This window comes from Corvus brachyrhynchos, unplaced genomic scaffold, assembly GCF_000691975.1.
Source record: "Corvus brachyrhynchos isolate BGI_N302 unplaced genomic scaffold, ASM69197v1 scaffold60, whole genome shotgun sequence".
Classification (NCBI taxonomy): domain Eukaryota; kingdom Metazoa; phylum Chordata; class Aves; order Passeriformes; family Corvidae; genus Corvus; species Corvus brachyrhynchos.
Genome location: NW_008236767.1, coordinates 4,831,334 through 4,854,879, shown reverse-complemented (window position 1 = coordinate 4,854,879; position 23,546 = coordinate 4,831,334). Strand labels below are relative to the sequence as shown.

Sequence of the window (23,546 nt, the reverse complement as noted above, 5' to 3'; positions counted from 1 at the left end):
GACTGGAAAATTTTTATATATCATGAATAAAAGTTAAATGAGGCTTTTGCTATCATGGCAAAATAGTAAAACTTTAGCTTTATATATTAATTGAATTTGTGTAAGGTGGGATTTGGTGAAATGTTTGGGTTTGGAGGCTTCTTTGAGTCAGAAGTGTTTGAAAAACAAAGGTTGTAGCAAACATTTGAAGGTGTCCAGAGCTGAGGGTTTTTGGATGTGACTCCAAAGTTCCACTTTCATTTTTCTCAACCTCCTGGTGGTTATTTTATCTTTAGTGGTTAAATTGTAAGACTGCAGATGTCGCAGAGTATTTGAAGTTTCCTTGCAACAGGTGTCATATTAGAAGTTAATTAGGGAGAATTTGAAAAGCAAGCAAAATGCAAAATAAAATAGGATGAGTTGAGAGGTAAGGAAAGAAAAAGGAATCAAATTCCACAGATCTGCAAGATGGAAATTTTGTGGGATTTATTTCCAAACCTCATGAATTTAAAAAAAAAAAAAAAAAAAAAAAAAAAGGGCGGGAAGGTAATGAACTGAGCCTGAATAGAATGGCCTCTTGGATGCACAGGCAGTTGTTGCTTCCCTTCTGTTCATAGCTTCCAGGTTCAGCACCATGTGCACTTGGATAACGGCCAGATCATCTCAGCCTTTTGGGGATTTATGTAGTCTTACAGCCCACGTGCACAGTCAGAAGTGGCTGGTGCAGAGCTTTGCTGAAGTAGAGTTGGTAAATCATCAAGGTTGGAGAGGTTAAAGAGAATTACACAGCTCACATGTATGAAAACTTTTAAGTAAGGCCTACATTGCTAAGGAATGAGTTGTTAGAGTAGCTGGGTATAGACTTTGTTAATGCCTAATAGTACAGTCTCTGAACTTGACTCATCTATCTAGAAAGCTGCTAACACAGAATTAGTTAGTACCTTTCCTAACAGTCCTAGCAGGGGAAAAAGAAAAACCCATGATGTGTGGCTTTACCACATCACCACAAATACAGTTAAGAATGATGTCTATGTATGTTTTATATATATGTGTGCATCATTGATGCAATGACTCTGCAGAGCTTCTCAGCTCCAAGTTCTTGTCCTAAAACTGTTGTGCTTGGTCTGAACTGAAAATTGTTGCTGTTGTCTGGATTGTTTCTGATGCTGTTAAGTGAAGTACCCTTGAAGATATGTGTTGGTTAAGTAGTATTTGACAGAACACTTTGACTGTCATTTGAGTTACATGGGGTAAAACTTCCCTAGTCTTTGAGTGAATACTTTGATTTCCAAGTTAAGGCCTGTAAATGCTTAGAGATTGTGAAGTGGAGCATTCCTTGATCTAGTTCTGTGGGTAAATTGAGAACTGATGGTTTGAACCCAGTGTGTGACACTGAAGGCAGATAAGATTATGTTGTTGATATTATATTTGAAATTCCTGATTGCTACTAAGTTGACTTTTTTATTTTCTTTCTTTCTTTTAGGCTGGAGCTCTTGATTTGTTGAAGGAGCTTAAGAATATTCCCATGACCCTTGAGTTGTTACAGGTATGATTTTCTTACTGTTGTTATGTTGCAAATGTTAGCTCCATAATGATGAAGGTGCAGCCAGCAGATGTGAAAGAAGGTTGCACTATTAAAGTAGATTTCTAGGTTGAAAGTCCTTGGAAGCATTGTTTTTGTTATATGGCAGTCTAGTCTCACTTGAAGTGAGTGCCTGATTTAGGGCACTTAAGTATTTTCTTCCAGTTGCAAACTCTTAAAGCTTATCTTTCTGATTGAGAGTAGTGAATTTTGTCATGGACAGAGGAGAAGAGCTGCTTACAAATTTACTGTACATAGAATCTTACATTTTTACTCTAACACAAATGTGTGTTTCCTTCCTCCTGAAGGAAAATGCACCTGACTACAGCTGATGCCATTTTTTTTAATGAAGTTAGTTCTGGTTTTGCATTGTAAGTGAGGAGAAATATAGTTGATACCTTTTAGGCAAGTTGTATTTGACACACACTCTGCATGTCCTCTCCCCCCACACTGAGTAGGGTATTTCTTAAGATAATTATACTCCACTTTTACTCTCCTGGGCTGGAGTGATGGAGTGGTACAGTCTTTCCCAGTTGCATGGATACTCACACTAATGTTGCTTAGATTTGCATCTCTAACAATATTTCCTATATTATTTGTAAATTCTTTCAAAAATTAAACTTGATCAATTTTCCTTACATGTCAAGTTTCAGAGCTTGTCATGTAATTGATCAGTGAGCCACTCCTGTTCCAAAGTAACCAGATATTCCCTATCCATGAAAATTTTCAAATGGCAGAGTTAAATCTGAGACCTGATTTAGCCACTTAAATTGGAGAAGACTGAAAAGTGACTTTTCTAAGGGGCATTAATGGTCACAGATAAAGAATTACCTATAAAGTTCAAATCTTAAAAGTGTCAGAAGCAATGACATTCTTGATTCATGCATCCTATATATTTGCAGAATGTACTTAATAAGTTATTACTAATCCTATTTCTGACAGAAAATAGAAATTTTAAGGTGTCACTTTCATGCATGAATGCTGATACAACTCTGTCCTCTATGTATGACCTTCTTCTTTTAAAAGAAAACAAACTCAAAACCCCACAGAAAAAATATCCCCCACAAAACAAGAACAAAACCCAGAAAACCCCTCCGTTAACCTGATTCTGTGGAGTTTCTTTGTGCAGGTCTTAATGCAAATTACATTTTGCACTAAGTGTAATAATGTTCTTTTACCTTTGGAATTAAGACTCTCTGCAAGTGCTCTGGAAATTCAAGTACTTTGGGATATTCTTTCATAGGGCATTGACTGTACCTTAATTAGGAAGTTTTTAATAAATATGCATTGCTGTATTCAAAACAGTTCCACTGCATAAGATTGCATTTAGCAACATACTTGGACTCAATTTTACTTTTTTTTTTCTTGAGAGTTTGATAAATCTATAAAGTCTGACATAAACTTTCTTTGTTGGCATCCCAAATTTGCTTAAGCAATGGAGGACTCTGAGCAAGTGTTGAAATGTGAAGTAATCATACGCATTGGTCTGGCAGTGGATCATTAGTGTGCCAATGTCAAGAAAGGTAATGGTCATGAGGAAGTGGAAGCACTATCTTCCTTGACCTAGATCAAGAATTCTGACAAATGTGTTTGAATTGATGAAATGCAGGACACAAGTGAACAGCATACTTCCATACCCTTTTTTAAGAAGTTTCGAAAGCTTGCTACATTGAGAAAAGCTTTGCTAGCTCTCTTATTCCTGTGTAATAAGAGAAGCGATGATTTTTCTTGTAACATCACTGCTACTTCAGCCTGAAATGACAAGGTCCTCTGACTAGTTTTACAGGTATGTGGAAGAGGAAGGTGAATATCATAGTCTGGACTCGTGCTGGTGTCTTGTGCCTTTCTTGGCACATTTTTTTTCACAGAAAGCTGAAGTGGTTACAGGCAGTAATACCACTGTGTTAGATCTAATGAGTTTTATGTAAGTAAGTTGATCCGTGCTCAGCTAGGCAGGGAGCCAGTAGGCTTCCTCACACATGATTTATCCCGTGGTCTGACTTGTAAATCTGTTTAGCAGCTTCACAGCATTAAAGGCATCGTGTCCCTCGTGCTAATTGTGGTTAGTGCACAGCCAAACAGTGAGTGAGTCAGGCTTTATTTTAACAAACAGGTTTTACAGGAAATTACACACACATGTGCAGAACTAGGCTGTGATGTGCAGCCCTTGTTAATGATTTCAGGGCAGTTCACTGGCAAGCTGTGGAGACCTGGGAACCCAGAGGTGGTTATTCTTCCGTGGTTGGTTTGGCTCTGCTTTGGTCTGAGTGTTCACCAGTTCTCTATCCTCACACACAGTTTAAAGTTGGTAGCACCTCTGCTTGCTTCAGTGGGTGCTCTTCCTCTCCAGCTATGTTCCTTACATTTTGCATTTGTTCTGGTTTAGAGAAGACTTGCTGCCACCATATGCTCTGCTTTGTGGTCAGTCATAGGTTACTTATGCTCGCTGCTGCTCACACCTACTGAGGGCTGCTGGCCAAAGCTTCAATGCTTCAGGGATGAAAACAGCTGTCTTACACTGTCTTTGACTGTCTTTACTCTGAAAGCAGGTGAAAAATGCTCTAGAATTTAACAAGGGGAAGAATGAAAGTACTGGAATTTTTCACTTAAAAACGGCAATCAGAAGAACAGCTCCCCAGGCAGGAAGACTGAGGAAATTTCAAATACTGCCAGCTGGTTTGTCATTAAAACATAGTCATTTTGAGAATATAACACTGATCTTTTGTGATTGTCTGTGTCAGTTAGCAGGCAGATAAATTAGTGGATCACTACTTCCCCTCTTCAGGTAGACCTGATCCAGTGCTCTATAAAAGCAAACAAATGAGTTGTTTTTAGGTACTGCTTTAAGAAAGCTGGCAGTTCAGACAGTTCCCATAAACTGTCTTTCTTGTGTGATTAGAAAAATAAATTTTTCCAACTAGTTTCGTGTTTTCCTTGAGTTTTTGGATTTTACTTAGCTAAATAAGTCCGTGAGTTTGTGCGTTTTACCTTTGCTGATGAGCATAGGCTGTTGTTATGCCCAGGTATTAATGGAGGGTTGGGTTTTTTGGTAGATACATTCTTCTCATCCAGATGTGGTATTTTATGGATTTTCAAGGACATGTTATTCTTTATTGTCTGAACATAATTTTGAGATTTAAGTGTTCAAAATATCAGGAGAATTGGCCAGTACCATTAATCTGAGTGAACAGAGTCCATCTTGGAACACTTTAGTAACAGGTAAGTAACCATCTGTTTTCTTTAATCCAAAATATGTGTTTAGAGCTGATGCTCAGGCCTGAGGTTATTTGATGTGTTTCCTTGGCTAAAATAGCTACGGATTATTTCAGAATGTTTCCAGTATTTAACACATCCATGGTGCCTCAGAAAGTGTTGTTTGGGTTGTAAGAAGTAATTAACAGGAACAAATCATACCCATTTTTAGCAAGCCACAAAGATTTAAATTTTCCTTTAAAGAAGAAGGAAATTTATGATGATCTGTAGCAAAAGTAAGTAGAATAGTTTATATTTAGTGAGTCCTGTAAATGGTAATGCAGCAAAACTAAGCATCCTAAGAACAAAGAATTCAGTCATCAGTCAAAATACAAAATGATAATAAAATCCTTATTTATACTGTTAAATGCTTTTCTCCTCTTGTGAAGCTAAAAGGGTGGAAATATTCTCTTTGTTGCATGAACACATTAGCCATAAATCTTTGAAAACGTTACTGTTGAGCTAAATTTATATCCCCATCTTCTGAGTCTTGAAAGGTGTGGATTGTAACTTACTCCCATATTCACTCTGTAGGTGGCAGTAGGGGCAAAGGCTTAAAGCTTGTCACCGCCTTGGCCTTTTCAGAGATAGGATAGCTCATTTTTAAAAATCTTAAACACAGAGAGTTCTGCTTCTATCTGAAGTCAGAACTTTCTGTGCTAAGGATTCTAAAGAATCTCAGTATCGCCAAAGTTTTTAGATACCTAAAACATGCCTGCTCCCAGCTGGTATTAAAGCTTTTTCCACAGCCACTAAATGGGAATTCTAAGAGTATGATGTCAGTGAAGAAGATAGTGAGCATCGTATAGTGCCGAAGTATAAATACAGTCTTTACCCCTTGTGCCCACCATCACTGCCCACCCATTCCCAAACCATTGTGATGAAGACAAATGGTAATACTGTTGTGTTTCTTTCTAAAATGTCCATGTTGTTAAAATAATTTTTATAAAGGCTTGCAGTATTTTGTTCTGATAATCTCAAGAGAAAAGAAAACAAACCCACCAGAAAAGAAAAAAAGACGCTGTAAAAACTTACGTCAAAGTACAAATTTATATGTGTTCATTTGTTAAATTGTCTTTGTGTCACTTGTGTTAATGTATATTTCTATTTCTTTTGCAGTCTACCAGAATTGGAATGTCAGTGAATGCAATACGCAAGCAAAGCACAGATGAAGAGGTTACATCTTTAGCAAAATCTCTTATCAAGTCTTGGAAGAAGCTGTTAGGTATGGCAACAGAAACGTCCCTGCTCTTGCATGTTTTAATTCTGTGTAGCCTTGATGCACATCCTTGACATGCCTTGCTTTGGACATATTTGTGCTCTTGTGTGAATGTTGAAACTTTCTACACTGATGTAATTGGTTTTACTCTTTGGCTGTCACTTGGCCATTACTGTGAGAGTATTTTATTGGGGCTGGCAGGCAGTAGGAAATCAGCTGCTCTGATGTGATTCATTTCTGAAGTCTCACTGCATGCAGTTGAGCTGGAGTGACTGTACTGTAGCACCAAGCACTAACAAGCCTCTTCTTGACTATTTTCTTTGTCAAATATAACAAGTACTCTGAAGAACTGCTGCAAAATCTCATGTGAGAGGGTGGAGGCTTTGAAGTTTGGTTATGAAGTGATTTGTGAAGAGAAAAAACCAACAAAAATTATGTTAAAATCTGTTAGCACTTACAGGTAGTGAGAAACAGAGCTGCACTTTCTAAAACCTTCATAATTTTAAACAGCTTACTAATTAGTGTCTTAATACTTTTTGTTTACTTTCCCTTAAAGCAATTAATACACTTAACAAAACCTTTCTGTTAGGGTTTTATTCAGGGGTATTTGGTAATACTTAATATTATCTGAAAACGCTTACGTCTCAAACTATGTCCAGATACATTTGTTCATATACTGTGGTGCACTCTATTTTGTTTCTTTGTATGTAAGTTTAGGTAAACTAAGGTTCTGAAGCTTAAAATTTAAAATAGAAAACAGTTTACATTATGATTTAAATATTTACCATTCTGTCTGGAAAAATGTGCTAAATACCAGGAGAGTGTTAGAGTCCCCTACCATTTAAATTCAGCCTCATTTTTATCAGTTGTGAAGTATTTTATCAGATACTTTATTACTGTCTTGTAAATGATACAGAAAATACTCTGTCTGTAGAAATGGACAGTTTGTGCATTTTAAGAACTTTAAACTTTGATGTTCTAGTAAGAAGCAACAGCCCCTACAGCAAACTTTTTAAAGTTTCCTTAAAGACTTTTAACCTACCTACTAGTAATACTAGTTTCAGTAAATTTACTAAGTTTAGCTAAAATTAGATAACGCTGAACATGCTGATAAAATACCTTTAAATTCATAATGACCTTTACAATAAAAGTAAATGCATATAAAGGATATTAATGTAGGATCTGATCAGAATTAAGTGGTAAATAGTAAAAATAATATACTTTTTATTTTTTAACTTAAATGCAGAAGTCCAACTTTATTATATCAGGACATAAATGTGGTAAGATATGTAAGTGGAGAAATTGACTTGCATATTAGCATCAGTTACTCTAAAGACTTCCAAAAGTAGCTGCTGGATTGAGTGATTTAGCTCTCAAGTTATTAGAAGTTATTAGTCTAAGTTCTAAAAACAAAACCCTCTCAATATTCGGTGAGAGTTAATTTTTTATTTCTTGGAAGTTCAAATTTTTAATACTGCAACTTAGCTTAGACAACATAGTAGAGAAGATACTCTCATTTCCAACAGAATTCTCAGCGTTTGGGAGTGTGCTCAGATGCTGCTCTCTTTGGGGAGTGGGAGATCTGCCTGATTATTGCTGTGCTTTGACCAAAGGATTTGCCATTTGTTTGTTGAGATACTAAAAATAATTACCTCATTTTTTTAGCACTTGAGTACCTTAAGTCAGTCAAAATTGTCTTAATATGTTGTTACTTAAAGCTTACTGGTGTTTAAGTGTTCCAGCATTGTAAAACATGGGGAGTGTCCCTCCTCCTGGAGGGTTTTCATGCTGTAGAAGTCTGGGTAAGAATGTGGTTCCTGATGGGCATGGCAGGTCAATCTGGGTGTAGGCTGCTGCTGAAAGGAGCAGTCCTGACTTCCCTCCAGCCCTTTGCTCCCTCCTGTGTTACAACTAGTGCTGGAGTGGCTATCTAGAAGACCAAAGCTGGGAACTGGCCAGTTGGAAAGTAATTGTTTTGTTCATTTCTTCTGGCTTAAATTTCAACTATCATTTTTTGGTCCAGCCTGTTTGTGGTTACTGTTTCCTGCACAGGGATTGTAGCAGTAACAAACAGCTGGGGCAAGTGGACCTTCCCCTTTTGTAGCTTGCTAGTTTCAGATTGTTTTAACGCAGCTGGGAGACTCTACCTAAGGTTTCTTGCATGAGGTAAAGTCAAACATGTGAGGAGCTGGAAAGCAAATAAGAAATATTTGGCATTTATCAGAACTGAATTCTTCTTGAGGCAGTGGGTATGTGACCTTCATTCATGTGCTAATTTTTGTTACAGGACAGATATTATTGTGTGTGCATTATTGTGCCAGCTCTAGTATAGTTGTAGTAATGCACTTACTACATAAAATCAAATTATTCCTGAAAATATAGTACTGCTTACATTCAAAACTTAGGTAGTTACATTTTCATTGGTTGCAATGTAGATCTGATAATAAAGCATAGTAAGGCAAATGTTTTGCCTCTTTTATCACTGCTCAGAAATTCATTAGAATGTAAAGTTTCATAGCTGTGAAAGATAGGGTATAAGTATGGGTGGGAATCTTACAAAGTACTCTTATTCTGTTTTGTCATTAGTTTTGACTTTCTCGGAAGAATACGAAATACCATATGTTGAGCTGCTTGAGAAATCAGTTTCGATTATGCTGTTTATAGTGCATGTAAAGTGGTATGGAGCAAAGATGGCAGCAGAAGCGGACAGCTGTTAATCGTACCAAGCATTGTACTCAGAGCTCTGAAGTCTTTGTGAGTTATTTTTATAAATGACATTTTGATTTAGGCAAGAATTGTTGACTGTTCAGGCTGCATGTAATGTTTCAGTTCAATGCTATCAAAGTTTAGTTTTTAGGAATGCATGGGAAACATGAGAACAAATCAAAGTGAGTTGTGAAGCACCAGGTCTTTGTGGCTTGACTTGAGTCTTGCCAGGTTACCAATGTTTTTTTGGAGGGGTTGGAAGCTGTGCAGCAGAGGGGCTTGTGAACATTGTCTGAAGTGACTCACTGGGTGAGCCACAGTGCAAGGCCCCTTCAGATACTTTCTGAAAGTTAAAGCACACAGCAGAGATGGTCACAATTTGCACAACGAGCTAAATTCAGCTCTCAGAGTAAAATGCTGTTCAGTTATAACATGGAATTTACAAATAATTGTTTTGCCAAGTAGCTGAATATACAGAGTATGCTGTGCAGATAATGAATCTATGCATACTCATTTAGGTTGTCAGGAGTGTTTCTTACATTAGAAAAGTAACAAAAATTCCTTAAGGAATATAACCCTCATAACAAATAATTACTTGCAGAACTGAAGAGTATACAGCGAAAAAGAATGTCCAGACCTCTAAGTAAACTTTCCTCCAGTAACTTTATATACTGAACTAAAAATGCAGAATCACAACACAATATTCTTAACATTAAGTGATAATCTGTTGCTAGTATTGAAAACTAAAAGTGAGGCCACAAACATTTTGAAATTCCTATTTCAAAGAAGGGCATGCCTGAGTAATTTTATTTTAAAAGAATGTTTAAGCGTTAATAACACCAGTCAGGCATCACAGAAGTATTTTACTCAGATTACTTTGCTCACAAAATTCTTCATTATTTTGAATCTGGGTTTTATTCTCCTGGAGCAAGCAGGTACAGTCAGTCTAGGACTATCTTACAGGTACGTTAATGCTGTCACAAGGTGAAGTTGTTCAAGGATATCTCAAAACCTACTGGCTTTGCTCAGAAAAAAAAGTGTTCCTGGCAAAACAAGTTCTTAAATTAGAGTCTAATAGCGTTCAAAAATATTATTTACTATTGATAAGAAAAGTACATGTCTTGATAAGACGTCAAGCAGAATCAAGTGCAAAACCAATTTCAGTAGTTTCATTTTCATATCAAATATGAGCTGTGGAAATCACCTCCTGTCAAGTGTATATTTGGAACTGTTCATGTACTGTTAGTAGGTCTATAATTTGTTAAGCTAATCAGTGGAGAGATAACACATGATAAATTATACCATGTAAGAGAAAAACATATATAGTGAATAAGTCCTTGTGTCATGGTCTTTTGTCACTGATGATAAAAAAAACCTTTAAAAATAGTAAACAGTTCATAATTCTGTTGTTTATTTAGGGATTTTTAGATATTCCTCCTCCCAGTGCTGCTACTGGAAAGAAACTTTACTGATCTTACCTTCATGCCTTACTACATCTTGTAGAGGAATTGCTGACAAGTGTAGTTGCTTGTGCATCTCAAGATTATTTGGTCAAAGTCAGGAAAATGGAGCCTAAATAATTATTAAATATTAAGGTTGTTGTTAAATTAGTAACTATGTCATTTGATACCTGTTGTCTTATCTCTTTCTTTTAACTTTTTTAAGCTGAATACTCAGAAAACTTTCCAGGTTCTGGTGGTGATTCATGAGTAGGTAACACATGATATCCTGCTAAATTAAATTTTCATATGATTCCAGGTAATAACTAGTCACCTCTCATTACCGTTTCTGAAAAAAAATTTACTTTAAAATTTTCTTAATTTAAAATTAGATTTATAAATTAATAACATTACATCTTTATATCTTCTAATTTTTTTCTCGTTACTAGCAAGTTGTTGCTACAAGCAATGTCTAGTGTTGTCTTGTAACCTAGTTAGAAAAATCTAGGAGAAAGCTGTTAATGGCTTCTAACATTCAGATTAGTTATGTTACCTGGCTGTATACATTAAAATTTTTGATTAGATAACAAAGTTAGATACAGTTAGATACTGTTATATCATGTTTGACCCTGGAGAGTTTTCACTGGAGAAGCTTCAAGTATCTTTCAAATTAATTGCAAGTTCCAGGTAGAAACTGCAGTGCAGTTGTTAAACTTTGAATGTCTTACTCCAATGGCTAATAGTCTATTCTTGTTACTAGCATATTCTTTGTATTTTAAAGAAGAAGTCTTAATATGAATTAGCTTCTCTTATTAAAAAACCAAAACTTTGAGATTTTATTTTATGGTCTCCTGAAGATGCAGTAGCTAAAACTGTGAAGTTACAGTTTTCAATCCTAAAACTGGTGACAATTTCCATTTGTTTCTGAAGAAAAAATCGGTAAGTTTGAATAGCTGTATGGAGTTGAAAAAGGAACTGCACAACTTGTAATTTATATTATATAAATATTTATAATGTTCTGTAGACTTCCTGAGGTGAATCACATTGGAATTTTTAAAGACATTTCACAGAAGGGCCATTTTTTTTGCACCTTATTTTGTTAGAATTTCTGTGGTCGTTCATAGTTCCCATTAGATGTCATTCTTCCTTTCTATTAGAGTCTGGCCATTGAATGTAAAATAAGGTAATTAGTAGGGACTTTTAATTTGTCAAGGATAATTTTTCTTTCCCCGGAGGATAGGCTGTTAATTGCACTCTGTTCTTTTGTCAATACCGTATTTCAATATAACAAGTTATCTTTATTAATGTTTGAGTCTAAAGATGGAAAGCACCTCTTCTAGTGCTTTCCAATTTATGATCCATAAAAGCAACTTAAACACTCAGGATACTATTAACTTTATTTTCAGCTTTCTGAAACTAGATTAAGCAAAAACATCTATAAACTCTTAAGTGATTAAAGAAACTATAGTTTTGAAGACATACTTGCTGAAGATGTCCAGTCTCAGCTGCTCAAGTCTGACCTTGGTTTGAGACATCCTTGAGACTGGTCTGCAGCTATAGGAGGAGCTGTGCTTTTACCTCTGTGCCTTGTGTATGCCCTGTCCTCCGTAAGGGAAAGAATCCACTGGGGTATTGGCAGGTGTTCTCAGGTGCCTGCCCTTGGAGAAGTGGTGCTGGGCTGAATGGAAGTGTTTGATAAAAGAAAACTGGGTGCCAGCTATAACCACTGTGGTGTGTATGGTGCAAAATAAGCAGGAGATACATAGGTCAGACCTGAATTTGAAAACGTGTGCCAGAAAAATGTGTAGGTAAATGGGCTGAAGCAGAGCTCCTGCTTTGCAGGACTTGAGCTGTACCCCAAGATACCTGTTTGATCTACTGGTTTGTCTTAAAGCCTCTGACAAAAATGATCATGTACTTAAAACACTGGGAAGGTAAAAGAGATTGCATGCATATTTAGAACATCTTTAAAGATTATATCATGTAATCAGTTGTTGCCATAGAGAGAGTGAGTATGCATGTTAAAAATGGGAGTTGTTTTCTTTCTCTTAGTGCACTTCAGTTGTCATAGCAAAGAACTTGTGTGATCCATTCAGTTTATAGGCTTGTTTGCTTTCTTAGTGAAATTACTTTTTATAATCAAAAGTTGTTAAATTGCTATCTTTGTTAGGAATATTTTTGAATAACATCTTCAGCTTATTGAAGACAATCAGCCTAAATGCATCATCTGTGTTTAATTATCTTTTTTACCTTAAATGAAGAAATTTTTCAAGGATTTAATACAACATTGCAACAATAAGTGAGCCCTTGAAGGCTGGGGGAGTAATCTGGAGAATTATCTTTTTGTGCTTTTCTGGTTCCTATACTATTTTGTGTGCATCTCTTTATAGATACAGCTGGAGACAGAATAGTAGATGGGTGCTTAGTCTGATCCAGTACTGGTGTCCCTGCTAAGATTTTTTAATAAAGTGATATTTGATTGGATAAATTCCTTAACTCACAGGTTAAGGAAAGTATCAAAATCATGTTCAGTTTATTGTTCCTATAAAGAGAAAGCCAGTACAGTTATTTTCTACTCTGTAAAAATAAAATTAAAAAGCTCGAGTTTGAAGAAACCTGAATTTGTCTGTTACATACCACCAAGTTCCTCTGAGAAGCACAGAGATGGGCTTCCTCTGGAATTAAGGATACTTTTAGATATTTCAACAGGGATTTACACGCTTAGTTCAGGACATCTTTGTTGGCAAGACTGAGCCTTAACGGATTTCCCTCCTTTTCTTGTTCTGTTTTTGATTAATTTTAAAGTTTGTAATATATGCTTATTCTGATAATACAGTGTCTACAAATTTAGAAGTTTAATAGCAGCTTTATAAGGACTTGGAAATAGGAATTCACAAAATCTGTCAATCAGTGATGCCAGTCTCACAAGGCTTTCTCAGTAGGCAGTAGAAAGCCAGCCTTTCTAGAGAGCAAATCAAAGCAGGCACTCAATTTAGCCACTCTGAAATCCTCTTTACAATAGAAGGGTGTATCCATTCTTGCTATGCTAGAGTTAAATGTTGTGATTGCTCTTTTCCATAAAGACTTTTGTCTTTATTCTTTATAAAATCATTGTGAAACATAACCTGTATGTTGAATGGCAGATTCAAATATATTTAGACACTGAGACAAATAATTTAAGAGCTATCACAGAAAATACTGTCTGTGTGTCTGGAAAACTCCTTCAAAAATATGAAAATGACTTTCTATTTTGCCTACCATGGTATTTTCACAATATAATTAATAAGAATGGATGTATGTAGTAGGAACTTACATATATAAAGCATGGAAGACAAACTCCAGAGACTTGATGCAATACCTAAGGAGTTACTGCCTACCTAATGCAGGAGTGTTCGAAAAAATAAATCGTAAAAGTCTGTGTTTCTGTCATGTCTTCACTGCCAGTTTAAGCAGATGCTGGACTTGACTTGAAGGATCTGAAATGTTGTCATGTTTTCCATTTCCTGTGTTGGGAGGGTGTTGGGAAGTGGAATGTTGTACTGCAAGAGAAGGTCAAAGCAGAGAGTGGGAGCTGATAGCATTTCCAACTGGTTCAGGAGAAATCATGGTATTTTACCACTGCTTTAAATCAGTTACTATTTCTGGGTAGAAGAGAGTTTCTCATGTTTTGTATTTCCAGATGGACCTTCAACTGATAAAGATTCTGAAGAAAAGAAAAAGGAGCCTGCATCTTCCTCACAAAACAGCCCTGAAGCCAGAGAAGAAAGGTGCTTAATTATTAATGGCTGTGCAAATAATCTCAGTCAGTATAAATTAACTTTAAACTATTTGGTCCAAATTTGTCACATTAGAGACAGCTTCCATGTTCTTTTCTGAAAGACAGAGTTGTACAAGATAGAGTGTGTTATTAGGGAAGTAAACCATGCTATTGTTGACATAGAAAAAAAAGAAAGACATAGGTCAAGATATTGTCAGACAAGTTTATTATTTATTCCATCCGTTGGGTCTGTCAAATACTCTGTCCTCTCTCAGTACTAGCACCCAGCTTTGAGAACTGTAAAACAACTTTCAGTCTCTGCTTTGTGGTAATTGCATATGCTTCTTTAGTGTGTTAGCTTTTATGTTTAATAAACATTCTGCACTCTTTTTTGTAAACACAAAATATGTTACCAGAAAAAGAAGTCTACATTAATGTCACTGCAGGAGCTGAAGAACATTTACAAAAGAGTATTTGCAAGCCCACTTCTTCTATACATGTCTGAGTTTAGGGATCTCTTTTCAGCAGCCATTTTAAAATTGAAATTTAACCTCCAACTATATGTCCTGATGGAAGCTGAAAACTTGGTTTACAGTTTGCAAAACTAGGTAAATTATGGGCGGTTTTTTGTGCCCATGGCACCCTTTCAATACAGTAAGCAGATTGAATGCAAGGCATTTGCTGCAGAGTGAATGTTGGTGTGATGTATCGTCACTGTTTTTTAAAGTAAAGTTCCGTGGGAGGAAAAAAAAGATTTCATGTCAATGTAAAGAACTGAGAATTAAGGCTTATGTGCCACATAATGGAATGAAATACCTGCTGTGTCTCTATTGTGTGGAATACCCTGGTGAATAGTCTAAAGACACTTTAAAATTGTATTGACTCTAAAGCTATAAATAGCTTTAAAAAGGTGGCCTGTGTTCTTATTTTGGAATACCATCAAATGGATATAGCAAAAGACCTGTATTTTGCCCAGAAACAAAGAAAGTTCTTTGAAGAAGGGGGAAAAAACATTAATATTGGTTTTCATTTTGCCTTTTTTTTAGCAGTTCAAGTAGCAATTCCAGCAGCAGGAAGGAGGAGGGTAGTGCTCCTTCAAATTCTTTCATCCCTTCCTTTCCCCGGGCTCCAAGCACTTCAGACTCTGTACGAGTGAAATGTAGAGAAATGCTCTCTGCAGCTCTCAGAACAGGAGGTGAGCTTTGTAGACTATATTTTCAAGTTTAAATATTTCCTTCTTCTTTCTGTCTTTTCCACTCTACATTTTCTCCTGCCCCGTAGGGTAGAATAAACCCTGTTTGTGTCCATTTGCGTGTGTAGACCCATAAACCAGTTCACCCAAGGTGCCAGTAATGAGTAGCCTTGACAGCATGGGAATGTTTCAAAATGCATCTTCGTTGCTGATGATTCAGGACATTTTGTGGCTCAGTTCATCTGATAGCTTGCCAACCGGGGATCTTCTTTTCAGGAAGGCTATTGCCTCTTTAAAGCTTCATTTAAATATTTTTGTAGAGGCTGCTATTTTTTTTTTGTCTCAGTCTTTTTGACTGAGGGGGTGTGACTATATACAAGACTGCCTTTCTTACACTGGAGGTCCTGGAGACCTTCGGATTTTGAAGCTGCCTTACTGTTGTGATTTATTCTTGATGTTTCATCAAGATACTTGCAATAAGAGAGTCTTGCATTGCTCTTAACTTCGTGCCTTTTGGGTATCTGTAAATTCCTTGACTGTTGCGGGTTTTTTTCTTTTTCTCTCTCATGCACACTTGGTTGTCTTTAAAATGACAAATTGAATGATATGCTAGATAAGGAGCAAACTGAAAGCTGCACTTTGCAGAATTGCCTGATTTTTTTCTGGTGTGTCCTTCTCTTCTATCAAAATTGTGACCCAGCTCCTGTTTCTCTGTTCTTAGCTTAGTGTAACTTGGCCCAGTGTCAGTAGACTTCGGAATCATCTGTGTTTACTCCCTTCATTCTTTTATTCTTTCTTTTAATTCATATAAATTCAGGTATAGACAATAAGCAAAGCTGACTGAAGACCATGAATTTGTGATCATCTGGATATGTAGTTCACAGACTTCTTTTGAGACCAGACAGTCACATACAGCATCTTAGTATTCATAATTCTATGTAGTCTTAATTTTAGCTAGTTTTCCAAGAACCTTTTTTGCTATGTTGCTTTCTATAGCACATGTAAACTGATGACCCGTGAGTTAAAAAAATAAGGTTATTTTCTTGTTTTATGGCCTTTGGTATGAGATTGAAGGAGGAATGATGTTTGGATTACTCACTGAAGTACACCCATGTTGAAATGAGGAGGCAAGCACTGTATGTAATTTGTTCTTAAGCAGTCTTGGAAAGGCAGATGTCTTTGTGAGGCAGCATTTTGGTCAGAAACAGTAAACAGTTATCTTGAGACATTTTAGTTCAAGTGTTGCATTGTCTTCAAGACTGCTGTGGTCTATTTCTTCTAATTTACGTGTTTCGTGACACATCTCTGTTTTGCATTTAAAAAATCTAGTAAGACAGTTTGTTACTTAATTACTATGTTTCTAATTAAATCTTTCTTTTCCCTGCATGCAGAATATTTATTTGCTTATTCTTGTATTGTGTGGACTAAAACAATTGATTAAACACAATATAAAATGTTTCCTTTTCATAATAGTCTGTTCTATGCGCAGGCTGTGGAGATGGGAGAGATGCCAAACCTATTGGAATATTCAAAGCTTTCTGTAGTAATGGTTTTTTATTTCTACTTGTGTTTACAACTAGGTGTCAGAACTTTTTTTGTTTTTAAAGGTTTTTAACTCTTTTGAACTTCTGTTCTGCTTCCTTTCACTTATTTTTGTTCTTCCAAGTAATAAATTTTGAAAGGATAAGTATGCAGTAAATTAGAATTACCTATACAAAAAGAAAACTCACTGCAGGTGTTTTATAATTTTCTGAGTTTCAGAGTTCTGAAACTATAGGGATCTCAGGGATATAGAACACAGAGTGCCAGGTGCTAGTATTTTATTATTTGTTTTCATCAGATGATTACATTGCTATTGGTGCTGATGAAGAAGAGCTGGGTTCCCAGATTGAAGAAGATATCCTTTCTTGTATATCTGTGTGCTCTACCCAGGAGTGTTTTTAAAAAACGCAGATAATTTTCAAATGAATTAACTATTGAGTGTTTTTATATTTCATGTAAAACAAAAATGGTAAACTGTGTTCGATACATCAGTATCAGTATAAATTTAGTGTTTAAAAAAACAGCCCAACCTAAATGATTTGCCTTAAAATATGTAGGAATGCGTGTAGGTGAGTGCGTGTGGGTTCTTTTCGGCTCAATATGTTTTCCTTGCAGCAGCAATATTATATCTTACTGAAGCATTCTTACATAAAATTCTGGGCTCTTCTATGCTATTTAAAAATCCTTTCTTGTTAACAGTTAACAGGCTTCTTAATAATTTTCTAATGTCTTTATTTAATTTTCTACAAGTTTATTTCTAAGTGAATTCACAGTTTTCAAAAGGGTAGTTCTGGTAGCAGTGTTTGAATGGTTCTGGAACAGAGGTTTGGGCTTCTTTTTTTTAACAAAAAAATTGTGTTAGTGAGCTGTCATTGTTTGAATATTTGGTTCAGAAATGAATTAATTCTCAGAAATGAATTAATTTCAGTTGAGATCCTACTACCCAAAAATTCATATTTCACTGACCATGTACTAAGCTGTGATTAGGATTCAGAAGGTTGTGAATTCTGCTGTGTTGAACAGGAGCTGTTGGTTGGGGTGGGGGGAGGACTTGATGGACAGTGAAGTACATTGGTTTAGAAATTGCCCCCCAAAATGAATCTTTTCTAGTGCTCTGTTTTACTTGTTAATGTGTTACTCTATTTTACTTATCCATGTTTTGTTCCTTAATACAAAGCACCTATTTTTCAAGAATTAAAAAACACTGATATGAAATACAAAAATAGGGTACGAAGTAGGATAGCGAATCTCAAGGATGCAAAGAACCCTAACCTAAGGAAAAACGTATTATGTGGAAACATTCCTCCTGACAAGTTTGCCAAAATGACAGCAGAGGTAAGTAAAGCACAGGTTTTGAACTCTTTCCTTATTGGACTTACATCCTGGCCTGTATTTATTAGCTATAAAAGTAATTTATGTAAGCTGCCCATACTTCCAAAAGACTGTGCCTTTTTTGTAAAGTCAAATGAAAAATTAGATTTTATGGGAGAGAAAAATTAAAGCGTAGTTAAACATCGTTTCAGTTTTGTAGTTCTGCTTCTGTGTGTTGGATTCTTTCCCCTCAGATGAGGTATTAAAGGAGTGTCTTGGAGACTGAAGGAAATTAAAGCTATGGTCAACTAATGAAAATCATGGCTAACTTTATTGCAAAAGAAAGCTGTGGTGGGTTTTTTTGGTTGGTTGTTTTTTTAAATAGAGGCTGGTGAAAGAATGTGTAAAAAAAAGTAAATTGTACCTTCAGTATGTATTTTGATTTTCTTTGTTCTACATATTTATATACATATGCACAAGCATATATTTTGTCCTGTCCAGTGCCCATTCTTTGTTTGATTAAAGTTTTGGATTAAAATGTTAATGACTAAAACCCCCTTAGTGTTAAGATTACTTCTGAAGTGAAACAGCATTGATACAAGATTGGCATTCCACATCTACATGGGGTGTCGAATAAAACTGTACTGAAAAAAAGGTAACAAATTGGTTTTGCTGTGTACACTTGATTGCTAGACATTGTGGAGATCTTGTGCACTAAAACTATGTTAAATGAAAAAGAAAATGGGTGATTCTGAACTCTTTATAGAAACTAAGTGTGTATGATTTCTGGTTACACATGGTAAATTATTGCTGTACTGTATTTATCGGTACAAATATGGAAGTTGTCAAAATAATGCAAATCTTTTCCTATGATAAATCCTATGTGGGTCAATGAAACAATTATCCTAGGATCTAACCTAGTGAGAGGATCTTTTTTGCCTCTCTGGAGGACTTTTAAGTCCTCTACCTTGTCTCTCTTACATTTCTGAACTTCAGAAGTGCATTTGCATAGAAATGTTGCTAGATGTTTGACGTTGTAACTTGTTTTTCCCTGTGTTAAAAAAGAGAACATTTTAAACTTTTTGTAGCTTCTGTGCTGTGAAATATCCCAGCTTAAGTCTTGTAAAATTAAAAATGTGTAGAATTACATTGCCCTTCAACAGAGTTGTTGTTCATGGATTCTAAATAAAAAATTGTATTGGCTCACACAGTGTTAACTTGTTTTAAAGCTAAAACTCTCTAGTAAGCTCTGTCTGCTCTTTGTCCTTTGTAGGAAATGGCAAGTGATGAGCTGAAAGAAATGCGCAAAAATCTGACCAAAGAAGCTATCAGAGAGCACCAGATGGCTAAAACAGGAGGTACCCAAACTGATCTGTTTACATGTGGCAAGTGCAAAAAGAAGAACTGTACATACACCCAGGTGCGTGGTTATTCAGACTCCTTGTTTTCCTTTTCCGAAGCTTAAGTCCTATATATAAAGCTTGTCAGAGAAAAAAAATTGAAATTGCAAAATGAACTTTTAACAAAATGCTGACAAACTTCAAAATGTGAAGATAGCTGGATCTACTTAGTTGTGCTTATGTAAAGCAAGTTTGTTGTATTTATTTGCCAAAAACTTTATGTAGATCCAAGCTGAGTATCAGTACAGACTGAAACTTCAGTTTCTTTGCAATGCTGAATTTTTGCTAATTCTTCTTAATACATCTTATTCATAAAGGTTTTATGTGGAGGAGAGATAATGGTTTTAATGTGTGTAAACTTTGTTCTACAGAGGGACTAAATAGCAGAAAATAATACATATGTATATACACATGCACATTTTTAAATATATTGAATGTACCATTTGACTAACTCTAGACCCTGATCTATAGTCATTCCTACAACTGCAGAAAGGGGGCTTTAATTTGCTTAACAGTGCTTCAGGGAAGGTAATTTTCATCATAGGATCAGCTGCATTTATATTTTCTATTGTTTATCAGATGCTTTAAATAGCAAGCTGTTTTTCAGTCATGAGACTTTTAAGCCTTTGAATCAGTAAAGGTATGTGAAGCTGTACTGAACATTGTAGTTTTAGCGCAGAATCTGTTCCTAGGAATATGTGCACAGCTCCATGCAGAAATTGGTATTTTAGTGCTACTAAATCTCTCAAAACCTAAGTTTATAATGGCTTTATAGCAAGGCAAAAAGCCCAGTTTCAGTTGATACATAAAGTTAACTTGTAGTTTTATGTGAATTTGTTTCCTTAATGTTAAACTTTGGTTGAAACAGTTACATTGAACACACACTAACAAAAGTTGAAGATACTAATTTTCCTTTTCCACTCTGGCTCTTGCCTTTGCCAAAGGTTCAAACCCGCAGTGCTGATGAACCCATGACAACGTTTGTTGTCTGTAATGAATGTGGAAACAGATGGAAGGTAAGACTGTGTTAGACTGCTCCGCACATTTGATAGCAGGCAGCCAGGCTCTGTGGTTAATTTTGGTTTGCAGTAAATGTGACAAATCACTTTCTGTTGACTTTTAGTTATTTCTTAACCCATTAATGGTATTACATGTTGAGATGGCAAAATTGCTTTAAATTAGAAATGTATTTTTGACTGAAGGTGTGAGATCTCTCAAATAGGTTGGTGACAAAGGGGGAGAGAAGTAGGACTTAGTCCTTGCGACATTTAGTTACAATACTGCTTTACCATATGAAGTGGTGACAAGCTAGTTACAGTGTTTTCTCTTTCTTCACCCAAAGTTCTTTTAACTGGTTTTAATCTCTTCTTTGGTGAGTGTAGCGGGCCTTTTTTAGCCCTTCTGTTACTGTTTTTTCTGGTTTTTGCTATTCTGAAAAGAAGAAGCAATAAAAAAGATAGATGACTGCTGCTGTATTCCAGTGCCAGGATAAGTGTAGGGCAGTGATAACTTGATTGAATCTTTTTTTTAAGTTCGGGAAATAGGAATGTATAAAGCTTCTGAGAAACACTGGTAGTTCAGTAAAACGGAGAAACACTGAAACGAAGGCTTGCAAAATTTACAGTTTAAGATGTGATTGCATGCAGCAGGAAGCATGATAACCTCATTCTATTATTTTTCTGTGTTAAGAATGCTGCAGCTCTGCAGGGCCATGCCACAGCATACATTAAGAGTGCCACATAAAAAAAATATTTTATGCATCTTGGTTTACATAGCTTATTGCTGAATATTGTTCAAATATGTGCTCCGAGATATCTAGATAATGTATAAAGCTTAGAAATTGTTTGATGGAATTGTTTGTAGTACCTGGAAAAGTCTGTTTGTCCTTAAAACTTTCTGTAAGGTGGCAGTTACGGAAGTGTCTATATACAGATGCCTGAAGGAATGGTTACAATATAAGCAAATGCTTTAACTAGTAATTTCCATATCCTAAGTGTGGTGTTATATTTCTGTATCTTCTTGCAAAGATTTAGAACTAAGCTGTATGAAGATCTCATAAAAAATTCTTTTCTTTTGACAGTTCTGTTAAAAGAAGAAATTGTCAAGACATCTGGACCAGTATGAAAGAGGATTTTGTAATTAGCTTTAAAAACTAGGCTAAGCATCTAGCTTCCTGCAAATGGGAGGGTTTTTTGGTTTTTCTTTTCTTTTTATTTCAAAGCAGCATACATGCCTCAAGTTAGCCTTTGTTTTGACACAACCATCATTTCCTTAAATGCCTTCCTATAGCTGGTAGTCAGTAGGGCCAGGTTGCTCAATTGTATGGTGAATTCTAAAATATTTTTTCATTTTTATAAGTAAGTTGACATTAAACTTTTACCAGTTAAACATTTGGGTAATTGTCCTGGTTTTTTCTAACTATGTGAATAATGTACTGTGCTTTTTGTGGTCTGAAATATACACGCTCCTCCTGTGTGTATTTTGCCTCTCCACATTTGCTCGGATGTGAAAATGAAATTTGTTTCTCTCTGCTGTGCTCACTAGCTTTGCAAGCAAAAAAGGTATATAAGTTCCTCATAACATTAAACTCAGTTGTTAACTAAAACACAATTTAGTTAACTCTCTAGTTTGTATGTGCTCTTCCTGGACTCGGGCTAAATTTGCACTCATGGGGTTTGAATATTTATTAGTGGATATGACGACCTCTTTTGCAATGGTTGGTTAAGCTTGTTTATGTAACCAGCTTTGATCAATGCAATATATTTTATTGCCCAAAGCATGTATTTTACATTCTATCAGTAGGCATTATTTCTAAGAATGTCTTAAAATAGTTGGTTAAATCTGATTTGAGTGTTCTGTCTTGCTTAATGTGCTTGACAACCAGCTTGGGTTTAGACTTTGTAAAAAAGCAAAAGCATTGTGTTGTAGGCTATCCTAATAACACCAGCTAACCAATTCATTACATTAAACTGACTGGGGAGGTAATGCTATACTCCCTTCATTTAAATGGCATTGATTTTGTTCATTAAATGATTTGTGAGATGTAGGGTATCTGCTGTCAATCATAGACCTGCAAGTGGGAATAAATTATTAAAGTTATGATCTTTTTCCTATGAGAAATGATATAAATGCTGCTTTTTTAGAGTTTGTGTTTTAACAGTGTATGTTCAGGAATACTTGCAAATGTGTTTTCAAGGAAAAAAATGTCAACATCTTTAGAACAGATTAAATTCTTTCATTATATCTAATTTTATATTACTTTGTTGGAGTTTGGGGTTGAGGAGGTCTGTTCTGGCACTGTATAAATTATTCATGAGGGGATGGGAAGAATATGCGCAGCTCTTGGAGAATAAATTCCTTGAACGTAAAGGAAAACGAAGTTTTTCTATGTTGAATATTTTTTGTGTGATGGTGGCAACCATAACAAATGAGCTGGAAATAGTATGATGACACTTGAACTTTGAGAGACAAGAACTGTTTAGTAAATAATTTATAGAGCAAGCTTTTTTAGTCAGCTTATGCATGGAAACGTGGCTTTTCTGCAAAAGGGAAAATATTATTAAAATAGAAGAAGTTTTGTTACAGACTGGTTTTTTTTAGGCAGAAAATTGCTTAGCATTTAAAGTTTCTTGCATAGCTTTTTATGTATAAACATTTCACTCAACTTATATTAATGCCCTTCAGAAAACATTATTTTTTCCTACTAGCAGCATGGGTTAATTTTTAGCCTGTGAGTAAGTCCATTGGTAGGATTGCTTCCTAAGAGTTACTAAAAGATGTAAAATTAATTTTTTTTCAAGTTGTTGAGGACATCAAACTAATTACAGATGTTTACTATCAATTAGAGTGCTTTGTTTGGGAAACTTCCTAAAAGAACAAGTCCAAAACATTGTGTTAAAATTGATTACAAATTGGATGCCAAGTAGACCTAAATTTCTACAGCTGTTCACAAATATATACAGGGCAGGCACCGGTTGGTTTGCATAACCTTCCTCACTCTGTGTCCTTTAATCTTTGTGCCTAATTGTGACACTTAGGAGAAATATCTTTTGAGAAAATGTAGTAATTGTCTTTCTGTAGTCACCAGATTATATCTGGACTTTATTAATAAAGTACCAGAACTGTGGTAGCACTTTCTGTGATGCAGGTGTATCCAAGAAAGAGTTG

General features: G+C 35.6%; 1 protein-coding gene across 5 annotated transcripts in view; it reads left to right on the top strand.

Annotated features, from left to right (window-relative positions):
• Nucleotides 1-22,386, top strand: part of TCEA1 (transcription elongation factor A1) — a 26,043-nt gene extending 3,657 nt beyond the window's left edge. For 4 of the 5 annotated variants that reach the window (XM_017727458.1, XM_017727456.1, XM_017727457.1 and 1 more), the window contains 9 exons: nucleotides 1,463-1,525; nucleotides 5,933-6,038; nucleotides 13,857-13,944; nucleotides 14,981-15,129; nucleotides 16,967-17,023; nucleotides 17,849-18,003; nucleotides 19,253-19,399; nucleotides 20,324-20,395; nucleotides 21,460-22,386. In XM_017727458.1, the coding sequence (XP_017582947.1) occupies nucleotides 1,463-1,525; nucleotides 5,933-6,038; nucleotides 13,857-13,944; nucleotides 14,981-15,129; nucleotides 16,967-17,023; nucleotides 17,849-18,003; nucleotides 19,253-19,399; nucleotides 20,324-20,395; nucleotides 21,460-21,468 (846 nt within the window). In that variant the 3' untranslated portion in view covers nucleotides 21,469-22,386. The remainder of the gene's footprint in view (nucleotides 1-1,462; nucleotides 1,526-5,932; nucleotides 6,039-13,856; nucleotides 13,945-14,980; nucleotides 15,130-16,966; nucleotides 17,024-17,848; nucleotides 18,004-19,252; nucleotides 19,400-20,323; nucleotides 20,396-21,459) is intronic. The other variant, XM_017727455.1, reaches the window with a different exon arrangement.
• Nucleotides 22,387-23,546: the final 1,160 nt, after the last annotated feature.